Here is a 17,052-nt window from a genome sequence, read left to right on the forward strand (position 1 = left end):
CTGGCCACTTTATGTCACTGCCATGGACGAGAGCATACGTACACGCATAGGTAAGCACAGATTCAAATGTAAGATATTAAGAATATTAAAGATATTAGAAATGATATAAGATAATATCAGTCCAAGATGAATAACCGTCATATATACGTAATTCACAGTGTCAGATTAGCATGAACTCCTAGCTAACTACCAAAACACCAATGAGTAAGTCTCGTGTTCATTGAGTGACAGTAGCGATGGCCAATCACAGGTTAGCTAGAAACCGTAGAGCCAATTGGCTTCCGATTTCCCCTTGGTCCTAGCGCCTGCAGCGTCTTTAACATCCAGTCGTAATGGATGCCTCTTTTTGACGGTAAAAACGGCCTTTGGTAACCTCATTGAGTGTAAATGTGTGCCGCGGTCTCTTTAAAAACGTGCCACTCTTCCCTGTGGGGAGTCAGTCAGCGCTGACCTTTGACCTTTGTACTGCTTCATCCACCTAATTAATGAGTCAGGAGGCCACCAGTAGCTCCTCATGCAAAGGAGTTAACGAGAAAAGGGTGACACTAAAGTCCACTTAAAAAAAAAAAAGACATCACAAGCTCCATGTCGGGTTGATGCTTTTGTAATTACAGCACCAGAAAGTGGTGCAAGTGCATAATTAGATTTCACTAATTAAATCAGTGGTAGATAAAAGAACTTGTAATTAACTTACACTTCGCTGAGCCGGCATTAAGGAACACAGACGCTGACAACGAGATAACATCAAGAGCCAAAACACTTACTCAAAAGACATTTATTTACTTGACAGGCATACCCATAAAAACAGTTGAAGTTTAAAAAAAAAAATCATCGAGCAGACGAGCATCTTGTGAGTTCACTTTGTGCTGATATTGGTGTGTGGAAAGTTCAAAATGAACAAAAAAAAAGTTCTATCAAACTGTCCATGTTTGTTATTATTAATATTAAATTTACATGAGAATACGCCTGCCTTCAGCTCTGCAATATTGCATTCTGGAAACGATAAGGATCTCTGTGCTCCATAACGGTAGATGATGGGTACACTCGTATACATTTCATTACACACACTTATACACTCTAATGACAGCCATTAAAAGTTGCATCCACAATTATGCCTTTCCAAATGATAATAATGCTCAGTTTGCATTTATGCTATTTTTTAATATATATTTTTGTCAATTTTTACTTCATTAATAATATTATACTATTATTATATTATTTATTTATTTATTGTTATTTCTTTTTATTTTTATAATTATTATTATTACAGTAATATTTTGAATTTATTCACATAAAAACTTTTTTCCACAACTTAATTTTTCACAAAATTACAACTTTTGTTTTGTTCATTTCTAATAAAATTAAAACTCTTTTTTTCTTTAATATTTCCTGTCTATTTAAATTTTTAATTTAAATAATATTTAAAATAATAAAAAAATAATAAGTTTATTTTTGTGAAATTGCAACCTTTTTATTGTTAGATAACAACTTTATTGTCTTAATATTTTGACTTTATTCTTCTAAATTCACAACTATGTTTTCCATTTCTGCTATGGGTATACAGTATATCAAGATGCTGATTCTGATGGCCACAATAAAAGGCCACTCCAAAATGTGCAGTTTTGCTGTATTGGATCTCTGAGTTGACCTGATGAATGCTATAAACATCAACCAATTTGCGTCCTATTAATATCTGACCATTATTTTTCCTCTGTTTATCATGATATTAAAACCTTTTTCTTTAATATTTCATGTCCATGCTATAAAATTACATAATTTTAATTTTTTAGTTTATTTTTGTAATATTGCAACCTTTTTATTGTTTTTTATTGTTAGATAACTTTATTCTCTTAATATTTTGACTTTATTCTTACCCTTATGCTGATTCTGATGGCCACAATAAAAGGCCATTCCAAAATGTGCAGTTTTGCTGTATTGGATCTCTGAGTTGACCTGATGAATGCTTTAAACATCAACTAATTTGCTTCTTATTAATATCTGAACATTATTTTCCTCTGAAAAGGCAACTTTATTCACATCGTTCTTGTACCGTCCATCATGAAAATACCAAAACCACCACATCAATCTGTGCTCTTGTTAAGTTTGTGTTCCAACTTGTGGCCTGTACATCCATTCCCAGTCATATCGTAGTACTTGTGCACTAACCACAGTGTAGATACAGTACATTTGGATTTTTGTGCAATTAAAAACAAAGTTACTAGAACTGAGCAAGTCAAATATTATTAATATTATTATTATTACGGACGTCATTCACATGTCACTTCCATTAGCAGGTTTCCGCTATGGAGGCAAAAGTATTATTTCCATGCCATGACTGCACCAATACAGGAAGTTTCAGGTGTAACACTGACATTGGACCTGTTCTACTTCATCCAAAATGTCTTTTTTTTGCATGTTCTTCCACACCAAACTCATCCAAATGTGTCTTACGGGGCTTTCAGATGAACTTTCAGGGGGTTGATGCATCTGGATACTCTTGTTTTGTTGGTGTGTATTTTAAAAAACACAACTTTAGTGTCAAATGGAGTGAGTGTCCACCCCCTGTACACAGCTGCTTTTACCCCCCCACCCCACCACCCTTTGACGCACAAAAACGTTCTTCATCAACACCGCTAAGAAAGGGAGATGCTGCTGATGAACACTCATCATCATCATCATTATCATCGAATGTGCTTACGATGTTTAAAGCCCGCCCCCTTCATATCGTCTCACTTCTCCATGAGTGACAGCCGGATGATGTGTTGGAGTTCCTCCTCCTCTTTCTGCCGCCGAAGCTCCGCCTCTTCCTGCTCGCGTGCCGATATCTCCATGGCGATGCGCAGCTGCTCGTCGTAGCTGCAGCGGGTGGCCTGCTTCTTGGAGGGCGTGGAGGTGACGCTGGAGGGGGAGCGGGGCTTCAGCGGGGGGACCCTGCACAGACGGGACACGAGGGGGGGTGACGTGGCGAAGGCGACAAGTCCACAAATTTAGGATTCTAAATGGAATATTTTCATAGTAAGATCATGTAAAACAACCTTTTAAATATTTTTACATGATTAGAGCCCTTTAGTAGTGAAATAACACCCCTATAGTCACCTCTACATGACTACTACCCATTTAGGTCCATTTAAGACGCAAATAAGAGATAATATCGACTCACACATCTTAGCCATAATACTACGTCGCTATTGCGCTACTTGGGTAATTATAATAAACTAATAATGTTAATATGCAAATATGTTTTGTATGTTTTGTACATCTTCAAATAAGGTTTTTTAGGAAAATTATCGCCTGTTTTCCGATGGCTGAACTGGAAACCCCCACAACAAGCATCCATGTGTTGATGAGTTTTTATAAAAGATGCATAGTGGTTCTATTAGAATTGGGACACTATAGGCAGATTCCATTCAGTGAATTATTTAATCACGATTAATTGATTTGTTCATAGAACATACAAATTGATGAACAACTCTGTGTCTATCTCCTTCCTGGTTCAAGCAATGTGCCATGCACTGATAAGGCGTTCAAGAACACTCCATATTTATGAGTGTTAAAGGAATATGTGCTTTTTAAATTGGGATTAATTAGATTTTTTTTTTTATGGGAAACATTGATTTGGGCTGAGTGGTTACACAGCTAGGAGACATGGGTTCGATTCCCCACTCGGGCATCTCTGTGTGGAGTTTGCATGTTCTCCTCGTGTGTCGTTTTTCTCCGGGTATTCCGGTTTCCTCCCACATTCCAAAAACATGCTAGGTTAATTAGCGACACCAAATTGTCCATAGGTATGAATGTGAGTGTGAATGGTTGTTTGTCTACATGTGCCCTGTGATTGGCTGGTACCCCATCCCTTGCCTGAAGTCAGCTGGGATAGCGACCCTCGTGAAGATAAGCGTTACAGGAAACGGATGTACGAATGTTGACAAAAAAGTGAGGTAATGGTGTGTAAAGAAGAAGGGAAGTGGACGTCCCGTGTTCGTCCTCAAAGATAACAAGTTAAAGTCAACATCAGCAGGGTAGACCGCGGACGCAGGAAGTCATCTCACTCTCTCGCTCTCTCCGAACACGGATATATTTGACAGGAGACAAGGGGGATTGTGAAAAGGAGGACAAGAACACAGGAAGTGAGTCAGGGCTGGAAGGAAGGATGAAAAGAAGAAAAACAAAAAAACCAAAGCAGTGACAGGAAGTCGGAGACAATGAGGGCGAGGGAGCAGGATGCGCGGTCTTCACGCTGACAGCTGTGAGATTTTGGACTTTAGAGGATCCGAGCGCCGTCTCTTATGTTTATCCTTGATAAGTAAAGACAGTCGGTGTGCAGAATGAAGACAACGCTAGCAGGCAACGCGTTCATACGTGTCACCTAAGGCTGACCTCTCCAGGCGGCTGGGGTCACATGACAAGGGATGGGTTCCTGGCTTGCTATTGGTCAGTGCTTCCCAGATGGTCACCTGGAGACACGAGAGGAGGACAGGAAGTCAGGAAACCAAACAAGCTATTTCACTTTTTTTTCACAATTTTCTGACCTGTAAATGTTATGAAATGTTGTAATCTCGTGTCAAATGATGTTTAAACGTCAGATGCATGCTCGGCTTTTCGGTTTTTAGTGAGTTTTTTTCTAATATCAAGTCAATGCTAGCTGCCTGTACTCAGTAAACAAGGACAGACATATCTGGAAGTCCTCGGGAGTGCGACCAATCACAGCAAAGTGGGCGTACCACTGTTTGGGTCTCTACATTGTCTATACCCATTATGTCATTGTATGGTCATATCACCTTGTACTTCAGTACGGGACAAAAAATTAAAAATTAAAAAAATTTGAAAATTAAAAAATTTAAAAAATTTAAAAATTTAAAAATTTAAAAATTTAAAAAGAAATGCCACCGAACCATCCAAACCTACACACAAAATTTGCTAAATTATCAATTAATTAATTTTTATTTTATTTTATTTTATTTTATTTAAAAAAAAAAACTATATTAGGAAAGCAGGAAGTGAACAAATGTAACAGTTACTGATTGTAAAAGTACCAGATGGAGGGGTAGGATTTAATAAGCTTTGCTTCTTCCTATTCCTTTTGGACATGTGGAACTGGGAACTTATTATGGGATGCACTCAATTGGAATCTGATGCATGTTCAAATGAAATAAAACCATTACCATTACCATTACCATTACCATTACCATCTATATGTGTAAATGGTTGTCTGTAAATACAGTATTAGCCCTGCGATTAGCCGGCAGCCAGTCCAGGGTGCACCCTGCCCCCCGCCTGGGAAAAGCTCCAGCTCCCCTGCCCATATGGTCCCTAACAGGCCGCCCCAGCTCTAAAAATGGGACTTGAAATGACTTTGCTCATCACTTTGTAAAGTCGTTGACACGACACAAAGCTGTCACTTTGCCTCCTCCACATTATCCTCCCGCCTGCAAGGACTTTGAGGATGACCCGCTTCATCCTACCTATTTTTGTTTGGCCCCGTCTCCCTCTGGAGGGATGCCAAGGACGAACTGGACCAGGAGAGTTGGGAAACATTCGAAACGGCGTCCGATCCCGCGTCTTTGCTCACACCATCACAGCCAATTATTCTTCTTTTTATTGATTTCTCTGTCAAATTGGCCGTCCTTACGCTGACACAGGCTACTTTTTTTCTTAAAGCCCTGCTCTGAATTGAACACGGTCATTAGTATCGCACTGGAAAACAATGTCAATAAAGTTTTACAAGCTGGCTGAAAAGGAGCAAACACCGAGATGATGTGTTCATTTGCGTGACATGTGTAACTATAACACCACATTCATTAAATTATAATGTATGGATGTTGTATGTATGTTTGTTTTGACAGTCACCAAGGGACGGGGGGGTGGGGGCGGGCGGGGGTGTTCACATCACCTGATCATATTCCGAGCCGGCTTCTAGCAGACTCTGTTGAATGGCGAACTGCAGCAGGTCCTCTTCCTCCTCCCTCATGCTGTCTCTCTGTTTGCCTCCAAGCATGGTGTATCCGGGCGGGGGCTCAAACACGCAGGGGGGGATCTCTCCCACTCGACATGACACTGCCATAACACAAGGAAGGCAAAAGGGTGTGAGATGGGAAGGAGTGTCATGTGACACTGAAGGGAATTGCAGTCAAAGTAGAGAACAGGGGAGAGAAAGAAGAAATAACCTGTTTTGGAGGGGGGGGGGGGGGGTTAAAAAAATCCAATATAAGAAAGTCAGGCTTTCTCTTCAAAATACCAGCATGACTCAAAACAAGTAGAGCATCCCCAGAGAGGATTTTAGATGGATCGAACACGACAGCTCGACATAATACAGCTGCTGCTTTAAAGCGTGGCTTTTGGGTGGCAGCTTTACAGATGTCAAGGATGAACTAAAAAATGGCAGCATCCTTCTACCCATTTATTCACTATCTCTCCTCCGAAAACCATCTCAGTCTGGACGATAAATTATTTTTATCTCCAAGGCCTCTAACATGTAATGTCACTCCTGATCCTATCCATCATGGTCACTCCCAATGATAACCTCAGCATGCTCGTCGCTGCTAACTCCAGTTCTGCTTCCTGTCTTTTCCTTAGTGACACAAGTATATATATAATGTATTTGAGAAAAAAAATCATCATTAAGAGAATAAACTAGGCTAATATTATGAGGAAAAATAATATAATTTTAGCATCATATCAGTATCATAGTCATAACAAACAAAACCAAATTAAGTTGCAACTTTTGGAAAATTAGGTTGGGGAAAATTCATATTATGTGAATAAAATCATAAGTTTTAAGAAGAAAGTAATGGTAATGGTTTTATTTTTTATTATTTTTTATTATTATAAAAATATATTTTAAAATATATTATATTATATTAATAATAATAATAATTATTATTATTAAGACATATTGATATATTATTAGCATTAAAATAATAAAATATTATTAATAATAATAATTATTATAATAATCATTATTATTATTATTATTATTTAATTATAATTGTTTTTATAATAAAAATAACAATAATAATAATTATTGTGATGATTAATTATTATTATTATTATTAATAATAATTGTTATTTTTATTAATTTATTATTATAATTATTGTTGTTTTATTATGTTTAATGGTAATGTCTTTATTTATTATGCATCAGATTACAATTGAGTGCATTATTAATTATTATTAATAATAAATATTAATATATTATTAGCATTAAAATAATAAAACATTATTAATAATCATCATGATCATAACAATACTAAAATAATAATAATAATTATTATTACATATAAATAATAATAATAATAATACATTTAATAAAAATAAATAAAAAATATCCATCATCCATCCATCCATTTTCCTCCGCTTTATACAAATATATAAAAATAAATAATAATAATAATAAATTATTAATAATCATAATAAATTCTTATTCTTATTCTTATTAATTATTATTATGAATTATTATTATTATTCTTATTAATTATTATTATTATTATTATTATTATTATTAATGTATTATTATTGTTATTATTTATTATTATTATTATTTTTAATGGTAGTGTCTTTATTTATTATGCATCAGATTACAATTGAGTGCATCACATAATCAGTTGAATCAGGAAAAATGACATTTGATGCATCATCACCTCATACTCAGTCACAATAGTCATAACATTATGATTAAAAAATGTACAAAGATTATTTAAGAAAAGAAAAAATGCCAAAGTTCACACCAAGAAGACGCTTGTTGACCTAAATCCCAAAACCGAGGTGCAGTTTCTTTTTTTTTTTTTTTTTTTACAAAATACCCAAGTACCCTTGCATCCTTCCATTCTGCAGCATGCGGCTCTCTGTGGAAAAAGTTTGGACACCCCTGCACTAGACCGTCCCTGACTTGAAAATGAATTGCAATTTATTTTTATCTGCAGCAGGACACAAACGTTCAATTCCTTAGAGATCAGCTTCAAAAGTACAATAAAATGCTGGTGATTTCATAACATTAAGCTTCACTGCATCGTTCATTTTTGTGTCAATGATCTCATCTGTGATCTTCTTAAAGTAGACGTTCAATATTTCACCCGTTGGAGAAAAGGTGCTGTTGGTACGCCTCATTAAAACGTTTAGTATTGATCATTTTTGGATGATGAAAAAAAAAAAGATGAACGATTCACTCAAGCGTTCACCCAGTATAGATTTCTGATGTGTCCTTACTGGTGGAACTGGAGCTGGAGACACTGGAGGAGTCACTTCCAGGAGACGGGGTGTCGGTCCTCAGGGTGTACCTCTGCCCCTCCCCTTCCACCCCGGCTTCGTTGTCAGGGCGTATGCTCGCCCCCTCCTCACAGCCGTTCAGGTTGCTGAAGGTTATTCTGGCGTTCAGAATGTGGTACAGAGGGATCTCTGCATGGGAGGGGGTGGGGGGGGTAAAAATGACATTTGATGCATCATCACCTCATACTCATCCTGTTCTCTCATTTCCTCTTCTTCCATTTACACAGTATGCCGGTTAATTAACCTTTCCATCATTTTTTTTCCACTTCTGTGCTCACCGATCTTGACGGGGAAGCCGGGCGGCAAGCGAAGTGTGATGAAGTCACGCAGTTTGGCGAAAAGAGCGTTGGAAATGGCCATGAGGTCGATGATGGGCGCCACTTGGTCCGCCAGCGAGAGAGGATGGGACTCGCACAGCCACAGCTTTGCTTTGAATCTGCAAAGGACGATTATGAATTATGAACTGAGCTACACGGGTCCAAATTCATATAGACGTATAGGTCGCATAGATCTGTTAACGGTGACCATAGACATGCCTCGTGAATCGTTTCATCAATTGATCCCGGGATTGGAGCTGGACCGTTAATGAGCATGACATTGCAGGCTCATCACGCCATTTAATTAGACAATGATGGACAGTCCGCTGCATATTAAATATGACTAAAACGATGCCATGCCGGGCTCAGTTAAAGAATCAGAACCTGCGGTGAGCTGTTTTCGGGAATTTTTACGTAATTTCTGTACTATATTAGAGCAATATTAGGATAAGTGGTACAGAAAATCGATCGGTATGATCCGAACCTACACACAAAATTTACTAAATTATCATTATGGCATTGGATGCTCATCACCTCCTACTTCGGTTTTAATTTAATTTAATTTAATTTAATTTAATTTAATTTCACAAAAAACACTTAAAATTAAAATTAAAATTAAAATTAAAATTAAAATTAAAATTAAAATTAAAATTAAAATTAAAATTAAAATTAAAATTAAAATTAAAATTAAAATTAAAATTAAAATTAAAATTAAAATTAAAATTAAAATTAAAATTAAAATTAAAATTAAAATTAAAATTAAAATTAAAATTAAAATTAAAATTAAAATTAAGGATTAGGATAAAAAATTTAAAAATTTAAAAATTTAAAAATTTAAAAATTTAAAAATTTAAAAATTTAAAAATTTAAAAATTTAAAAATTTAAAAATTTAAAAATTTAAAAATTTAAAAATTTAAAAATTTAAAAATTTAAAAATTTAAAAATTTAAAAAGAAAAAGAAAACTAACTTAAATTATATTAGGAAAGCAGGAAGTGAAAAAGTACCAGATGGAGGGGTAGGATTTAATAAGTTTTGCTTCTTCCTACTCCTTTTGGACATGTGGAACTGGGAACTGATTATGGGATGCACCCATACCATACCCAGTGTTACCATTACCATTACCATTACCATTACCATTACCATTACCATTACCATTACCATTCCCATTACTTGAGTTGAGTTTAGAGGACACCATCATCTATGCATGGCTGCCTCTGTCTGATGCCGCCTCACCTCTGGGTCTTGGTGGTGAGTTGGCACGGGTGGCCGATGTCCCTCAGAGTGGGTGATGAGCTGGGGTTGAAGTATTCTTCAGCTGTCAGCGCTGACGGGTTGGTCACCGCAGGACTTGACATGTGAGTGACAAGGGCCTGGAGAAGGAAAGGTATAAACTGTAAATAGTAAGAACACAATGGGCTTTTTATTATAATCCAAATATGATAACATTGATACATTCTAATTATTTCAATGATAATGGACAAAATGCTACAATAATCATATCTCCTCACCCCGTTGTTCAGGCCCATGTGTTGCTCTGCAATCCCGAGGAAGTTCTGCAACGGAGTCTTCCCACCTGCTCGGATACAAACAGTAGCTAAAATAACGATGATGAACGAATGATGATGCAACATCAGGAGCGACTAGAGGTTGAGTGTCTTGCCCAAGGATAATTCGACTGGAGGATCGAACCCGCAACCTTCAAGTTGAACCATCTTGCTTAATTTTGTGAGTCCAAAAAAACCAGTCAAACTTTGGTTTTCATATACTTCAGTTTTTTTACGATTCAATTTATTCCAGTACGTATTCCAGTACCTGGGTTCGATTCCCAACTTGGGCATCTCTGTATGGAGTTTGCATGTTCTCCCCGTGCATGCGTGGGTTTTCTCCGGGTACTGCGGTTTCCTCCCACATTCCAAAAACATGCTAGGTTAATTAGCGACTCCAAATTGTCCATTGGTATGAATGTGAGTGTGAATGGTTGTTTGTCTATATGTGCCCTGTGATTGGCTGGCCACCAGTCCAGGGTGTACCCGACCTCTCATCCAAAGACAGCTGGGATAGGCTCCAGCATACCCCCCCCCCCCCCCCCCCCCCGTGACCCTTGGATAAGCGGCATAGAAAATTGATGGATGGGGTTTTTTTTGCGTGGGTTTTCTCCGGTTTCCTCCCACATTCCAAAAACATGCTAGGTTAATTAGCGACTCCAAATTATCCATAGGTATGAATGTGAGTGGGAATGGTTGTTTATGATTGGCTGATGACCAGTCCAGGGTGAACCCCGCCTCTCAGCCAAAGACAGCTGGGATAGGCTCCAGCATACCCCCACAAAATGGATGGATAATATGGACTAATTGGATAGACTTTATTGTCTATGGAAAAATGACCTCGGTTTCTGTCCGTTTTGGTTTCATCACACCTTTTGGATCAAATGAATAACAAAAAAATAATGCCATTTTTGAGCAACGAACATTTAATTTAATTAATAGTGACATACCTTTAATCTTGTTCTTGTTCTGGTCTGACAGATGATCCGTTCTGGTCCTGGTGATAAGCTCTACATTGGAAGCAGCATACACCTAAAAATGAAAGAAAAGCTTAGAATTATGGTGATGAGATGTACGTGAGAGATAAATAACAACACATTTTTATCATCGTGATAAAAATATTCAAAACGAATAATAATCCATCACAGTATAATAATCAGCAATCTACACTCAAAGTTAGGGAAAAAGTCCAAATAGTCACTAGTTGAGAAGAAAGCAGGTAAACTGATCTCGTCTGTTTATGTTTCCAATCTTAACTCCAGATCAGTGATGTCGAAAAGAGCATCATCTGAATTGCTTGGAAAGCAACTTGTGATGGATGGCGTTCCATCTCTGACGCTTGTCTCCAATCCATCCCTTGTGGCACTTCAGAAAACAAATGGAGTGGAGGACATTTATACTGTTTGCTCCAGTCACAGAAGAACCTGGGCCAGATAGTTTGGGGCCCTGCTGACACATTCTGAAGATAAATCAAGCGTTGTTTAAAAATGGGACTCGCGGAGTTAAAAATAGGTTCCCGGAAAGCAAGTGGAAAAGCACGCTTGCGTTGAAGTGTCATGTCGGGAAATATCAAAGTGAGTTTTGATAATAGCGGCTTATCTGAGTGAAAGAATCAGCAGGCTGTCAGTGCACGCTACCTTGGCTTCGTATCCATTCACAGTCTCCGTCTTCTCACTCCTCCAGCCCAGTAAACCTGTCTTATTCCTGCAAAGAGGATTCAGATGGACGTCACGTCCATAAGTTCACAGATACGCTGACATTTAGCCAATAAAAAATAAACGTTACTACATCAGTGATTCAATTGCATCTCCTCAAATTGCAGTTGGGTCAAAAGTCGACAAAATAAAAATAAAAATAAAAATAAAAATAAAAATAAAAATAAAAATAAAAATAAAAATAAAAATAAAAATAAAAATAAAAATAAAAATAAAAATAAAAATAAAAATAAAAATAAAAATAAAAATAAAAATAAAAATAAAAATAAAAATAAAAATAAAAATAAAAATAAAAATAAAAATAAAAATAAAAATAAAAATAAAAATAAAAATAAAAATAAAAATAAAAATAAAAATAAAAATAAAAATAAAAATAAAAATAAAAATAAAAATAAAAATAAAAATAAAAATAAAAATAAAAATAAAAATAAAAATAAAAATAAAAATAAAAATAAAAATTTACATTTTAAAAATAAAAATAAAATAAAATAAAAATTTAAAAAGTCGACAACAAGACCCAACAAGAACAAAGCAGAAAGAATCAAAAGAGACACTACACCATACCACAACGTTAGACCCTAGCTGTAGCTGTCAATTCTAATACTGGGTGGGATTTTTGTTAGTTTATTTTTTTGCAATAACATTAATTTATTGAACAATTAGTTTAACATGGACTACACTGTGTTTGAGTGGTTAGCATGCAGACCACACAGCTAGGAAACCTGAGTTCAATTCCATTCTGGGCCATCTCTGTGTGGAGTTTGCAGGTTGTGTGTGGGTTTTCTCCGGGTACTCCAGTTTCTTCCCACATTCCAAAAACATGCTAGGTTAATTGGCGACTCCAAATTGTCCATAGGTATGAATGTGAGTGTGAATGGTTGTTTATGATTGGATAGCGACCAATATACTAAATTGCCTTAACCTCTTAACATTTTTTTTTAATTCTCATTGCAGTCAGAAGTGGTTGGGATTTTTTCAAGAGGTGAGTCCTGCTAAGCAGCGTACTTCAATACAGGAAGTGCTAAGTGAGCTGTAATAAATTGCTTTAGTGTTGAGGGAGATTGGGCGAATACGTTTCATTTATTATCTCCTCTTTTTCATTAGAACTCGTCTCAGGATTTAGAGAATTGAATGACGGTTTCATTGAACTTTGAGACTCCTGCTGCCTTCTTATCTTGTACTTGCTTTAGTTTCATAATTCCTTTAGCCGATAAATAAGCTTTGCTTCTTCCTACTCCTTTTTGCATATGTGGAACTGTGAACTGTAATATGTAATAATCTATTTGACTATAAAATGAGAAATTGTGCATTTATTTTGCATCTCCGTCTGACCTCTCAAAGGCGATGTTGCGAGTGTCCAGCTGAGTGGTCACCACCGGGGCAGACAGTCTCCCCGCCACCTGCTCATCGCTGGGCTGGACTCCCCCCAGCAGCCCCAAACCGGCAGCCGTGCTGCTGCAGGCGGCGCTTTTCCCGCAGCCGGGTGAAAGGGCCGTGAGAGACGAGACACACAAGGTCTCGCAGAACACCAGCTGCCTGTCATGGTCCACCTCCATCACCTCTGCGTTGGAGTCTGGGAGATGAGATCAGGGTGCAAAAGGATAGTGAAGATGAGGTGCAGGAGGTGTCAGTCGGAAATTGAGAATGGCCTACAATAAACTTATATCAAGAAAATATTACTAAAGAGCCTCATGTGAGTCCAGAGAGGGGTTTCATCACATGAGAGTAAAGCAAAGATTTAAAAAATTAATTAAAAATTAAACTGTTGGGAGAAGTGTGAGTATAAAAAGTGAAAAAATCCAAAAATAATTCCTTCATTTCTCACTTACATTCCCTTGAAGCATATTTATTTACATGTTTTTGCAGGTCTACCAGTGTATAAAAACTCATGGCCCATGTGTTTTTATTTAGATTTTTATTTTGCTGGGAGGGAATCAGGAACTCCAACCATTTTTGCCTGATGTTTGCCTTTCTATTCTAAAAAATTTAAAAAAAAAATCTAAAAAAATCTAAAAAAATTCTTTAAAGAAATTCTAAAAAATTCTAAAAACAAATTCCAAAAAATTCTAAAAGAAATTCTAAAAAAAAAGAAAAAATGTGAAAAATATTTGAAAAAAAATCCTTCCCTTACAACCAAAGAAACAATTCCTGTGAGACTATGGTGTAAAAAATTAAAATTAAAATTAAAAGAACGAAGAAGAAAGAACCAAAAGAGACGGGTAGTGTTACACTGCACTATAGTCTCACAGGAGCTTGGCACTCTGTGACATCACAGACAGCCAGAGTTGGAAAAAACTCTCTGAAACAGACGTTCAGAGCCATCCTAAATTTCTTTCAAGGCTCACTTCCAAATGCACAAACCTCATTATTTGTATCTTCGGCATTGTTTAACACAAAAATACAACATTCTATCAACATTTATAGGTCAGAAAAATTGAAAAAGTAATAGGTCCCCTTTGAAGTTCTGACCTTGTCCCCTGAAAATGAAGCTTCGGTTTCCTCTCTGCCAGGTCATCTGCTCAAATCCAGTCAGTGTCGTGTCAACGCGGAGACACTGCCCGCTCTTCCAAACCCTGTAGGTGTCGCTGGGGCAGATCCGAGACACGAGGGGCACTGAAGATAAATAAAAATCGCACAAATGTGGACCGCCCTGGAAGTCACTTCTTTATCAGTTGACAGACGGATGAATGGGCAATAGAAGGACCACTTGAGTGAACTCACCCCAGCTGGTAAACTCCCATTTCATCTCCACATAGAAGTCTTGGGCCTGCAAAGAGAAGATGATGCAGCCATTGATAAAAACATTGATTTGGCTTTAAATACGGTGAATAAACACAATGAGAATAATATAAAAATAAATAACACGCCTGCCAAAGGTGGTGAGGCTGACAGGGGGGAGCTGTTTGTGTATTATATGCATTTAATAATAGTCCATGATGGACAGTGAATGATGTGGGTGAGAGCAGCGGAGGCAGAACACTGCGTGATGTGTGTGACATTTGCAAATGTGCGTTTGAGTGCGTGTTGTGTAAGTTTGAGGAGTTTGTTGTCAGCCACATGAGTATGGAAGAGTGTGTACACACCTGGGAATATTACACAAGTACATCAAGACTGTATGGAAAGGCATGGCTGCATGACTGCTATAATGTGTCGATTACTGTGTATACTGTACATACAATATATTATATAATATGCATTGTTTATGTAACCCAAGTGAAATGGTAATGTAATTTATTTATATATATTTGTAAAATATATAGAGCTGCATGGCGGTCGAGTGGTTAGCGCACAGACCTCACAGCTAGGAGACCAAAAGAGACGGGTAGTGTGAAAATAAAATAAAAATAAAAATAAAAATAAAAATAAAAATAAAAATAAAAATAAAAATAAAAATAAAAATAAAAATAAAAATAAAAATAAAAATAAAAATAAAAATAAAAATAAAAATTTAAAAAGTCGACAACAAGACCCAACAAGAACGAAGAAGAAAGAACCAAAAGAGACGGGTAGTGTGACACTACACCATACCACAACGTTAGACCCTGGTGCTGTAATAGTGTAGCTGTTGCTGAATGGGATTTTTGTTTTTTTGTTTTTTTGCAATAAAATACATTTATTGAACAATTAGTTTCACATGGGCTGCACGGCGGTCGAGTGGTTAGCACGCAGGCCACACAGCTAGGAAACCCGAGTTCAATCCCACCCTCGGCCATCTCTGCGTGGAGTTTGCATGTTCTCCCTGTGCGTGCGTGGGTTTTCTCTGGGTACTCCGGTTTCCTCCCACATTCCAAAAACATGCTAGGTTAATTAGCTACTCCAAATTGTCCATAGGTATGAATGTGAGTGTGAATGGTTGTTTGTCCTGTGATTGGCTGGCCACCAGTCCAGGAGACAGCTGGGGTAGGCTCCAGCATCCCCCTAGATCCTTGTGAGGATAAGCGGTAGAAAATGAATGAATGAAAGTATTCTATGTATTATTATATCTATTGAATGTATTATATATACTATATATATTTTTATTTAATTATAATACCTTTTCATATAATTATGAATGCATATATATAAAGTATAAATAAAATGTTTCAATATACCAACACTCAGCATCAGGTTTGAGTCATGTGATTCTGTGCACCCAATCATTGTTTCACCCCTTGATCACATGACACCCAGTAACCAATAAATAGCTAACAGGAAGCCTCTCAACCAACACACGGGGGAAACACTTGCTCCACAGGTAGGTTTGTACATTTATTTCAATAATAATATATTTTAGCACTGCTGCATTTAAATATGTTATAGGCACCCAGTAGCACTGCCACGACTGGGAGCACTACCTAGGAGCATTTCATGTATTATATATGGAACAGAACTGGTAAGTGTTGCTAACATTAGCTTCACCTAGCTTAGATACCTAGCCTCATTGTGTGGGCTGGTTAGCATGAACAGCAAATGCCAGAATAAACATCCACTTTCATGTTGATGGTTTTATTGATCCAATTGTACTTAAACACTACTTGTGAATGACTTATGGATGAATGCACTTCACTATTATATAGAATTATGGCATGAATAATATAGTACAATATTATGTCATAGCTTTAAATATATTGATTGTGGCCCTGTGTTTTATACAGGCCAGAAAAAAGATGGCAAATTAAACGAAGGAGGCCTACAGCCTGAACCGGCTTGAACTCCACGTGGAGGAACTGATGACCCACCTGCTCCTTCAAGGCTGGTAGGACTCCAACTGTTCCCCAATACAGTTGTTATTACGGACATATATTTCGGTGAGTCTGAGGTTTTTTCTTTTTTTTTTTCCCCTTATCCTCAAGAGGGTCAAGGGTGTGCTGGAGCCTATCCCAGCTGACTTCGGGCGAGAGGTGGAGTACACCCTGGACTGGTGGCCAGCCAATCGCAGGGCACATGTAGACAAACAACCATTCACATTCATTCCTGCGGCCAATTAACCTAGCATATTTTTGGTGAAAACCCAACGCGTGCATGGGGAGAACATGCAAAATCCACACAGAGATGACAGAGGGTGGAATTGAACCCATGTCTCCTAGCTGTGTGGCCCGCATGCTAACCACTCGACCACCGTGCAGCCAGTCCAAAATATTATTTGCCACTATTTTGCAGGTTTTGATATGTCTATTATATTTTTACAGCTCAAAAATGCACTAAACATGGTCTCTTCTATTGTGCACTTGCATCA

General features: G+C 37.1%; 2 protein-coding genes across 5 annotated transcripts in view; one reads left to right on the forward strand and one right to left on the reverse strand.

The window, feature by feature from the left end:
- Positions 1–760: 760 nt before the first annotated feature.
- The window catches only part of ankrd13b (ankyrin repeat domain 13B), a 38,836-nt gene continuing 22,544 nt past the window's right edge, over positions 761–17,052 (reverse strand). The window contains exons 4-15 of one of the 2 annotated variants that reach the window (XM_058080753.1): positions 14,559–14,604; positions 14,307–14,450; positions 13,170–13,410; positions 11,760–11,826; positions 11,073–11,154; positions 10,087–10,151; positions 9,812–9,948; positions 8,538–8,695; positions 8,200–8,388; positions 5,888–6,051; positions 4,375–4,451; positions 761–2,931 (exon numbers count right to left, since the gene is read on the reverse strand). In XM_058080753.1, the coding sequence (XP_057936736.1) occupies positions 2,730–2,931; positions 4,375–4,451; positions 5,888–6,051; positions 8,200–8,388; positions 8,538–8,695; positions 9,812–9,948; positions 10,087–10,151; positions 11,073–11,154; positions 11,760–11,826; positions 13,170–13,410; positions 14,307–14,450; positions 14,559–14,604 (1,572 nt within the window). In that variant the 3' untranslated portion in view covers positions 761–2,729. Of the gene's footprint in view, positions 2,932–4,363; positions 4,452–5,887; positions 6,052–8,199; positions 8,389–8,537; positions 8,696–9,811; positions 9,949–10,086; positions 10,152–11,072; positions 11,155–11,759; positions 11,827–13,169; positions 13,411–14,306; positions 14,451–14,558; positions 14,605–17,052 lie in introns of both variants that reach the window. The other variant, XM_058080754.1, reaches the window with a different exon arrangement.
- Positions 16,028–17,052, forward strand: part of git1 (G protein-coupled receptor kinase interacting ArfGAP 1) — a 45,585-nt gene continuing 44,560 nt past the window's right edge. The window contains exons 1-2 of one of the 3 annotated variants that reach the window (XM_058080749.1): positions 16,028–16,071; positions 16,472–16,624. The gene's annotated coding sequence lies outside the window, so the exon portion shown is untranslated. Of the gene's footprint in view, positions 16,072–16,101; positions 16,210–16,471; positions 16,625–17,052 lie in introns of those variants that run through there. The other 2 variants (XM_058080750.1, XM_058080751.1) reach the window with 2 other exon arrangements.

This window comes from Doryrhamphus excisus, chromosome 8 (assembly GCF_030265055.1).
Source record: "Doryrhamphus excisus isolate RoL2022-K1 chromosome 8, RoL_Dexc_1.0, whole genome shotgun sequence".
Taxonomy (NCBI): Eukaryota; Metazoa; Chordata; class Actinopteri; order Syngnathiformes; family Syngnathidae; genus Doryrhamphus; species Doryrhamphus excisus.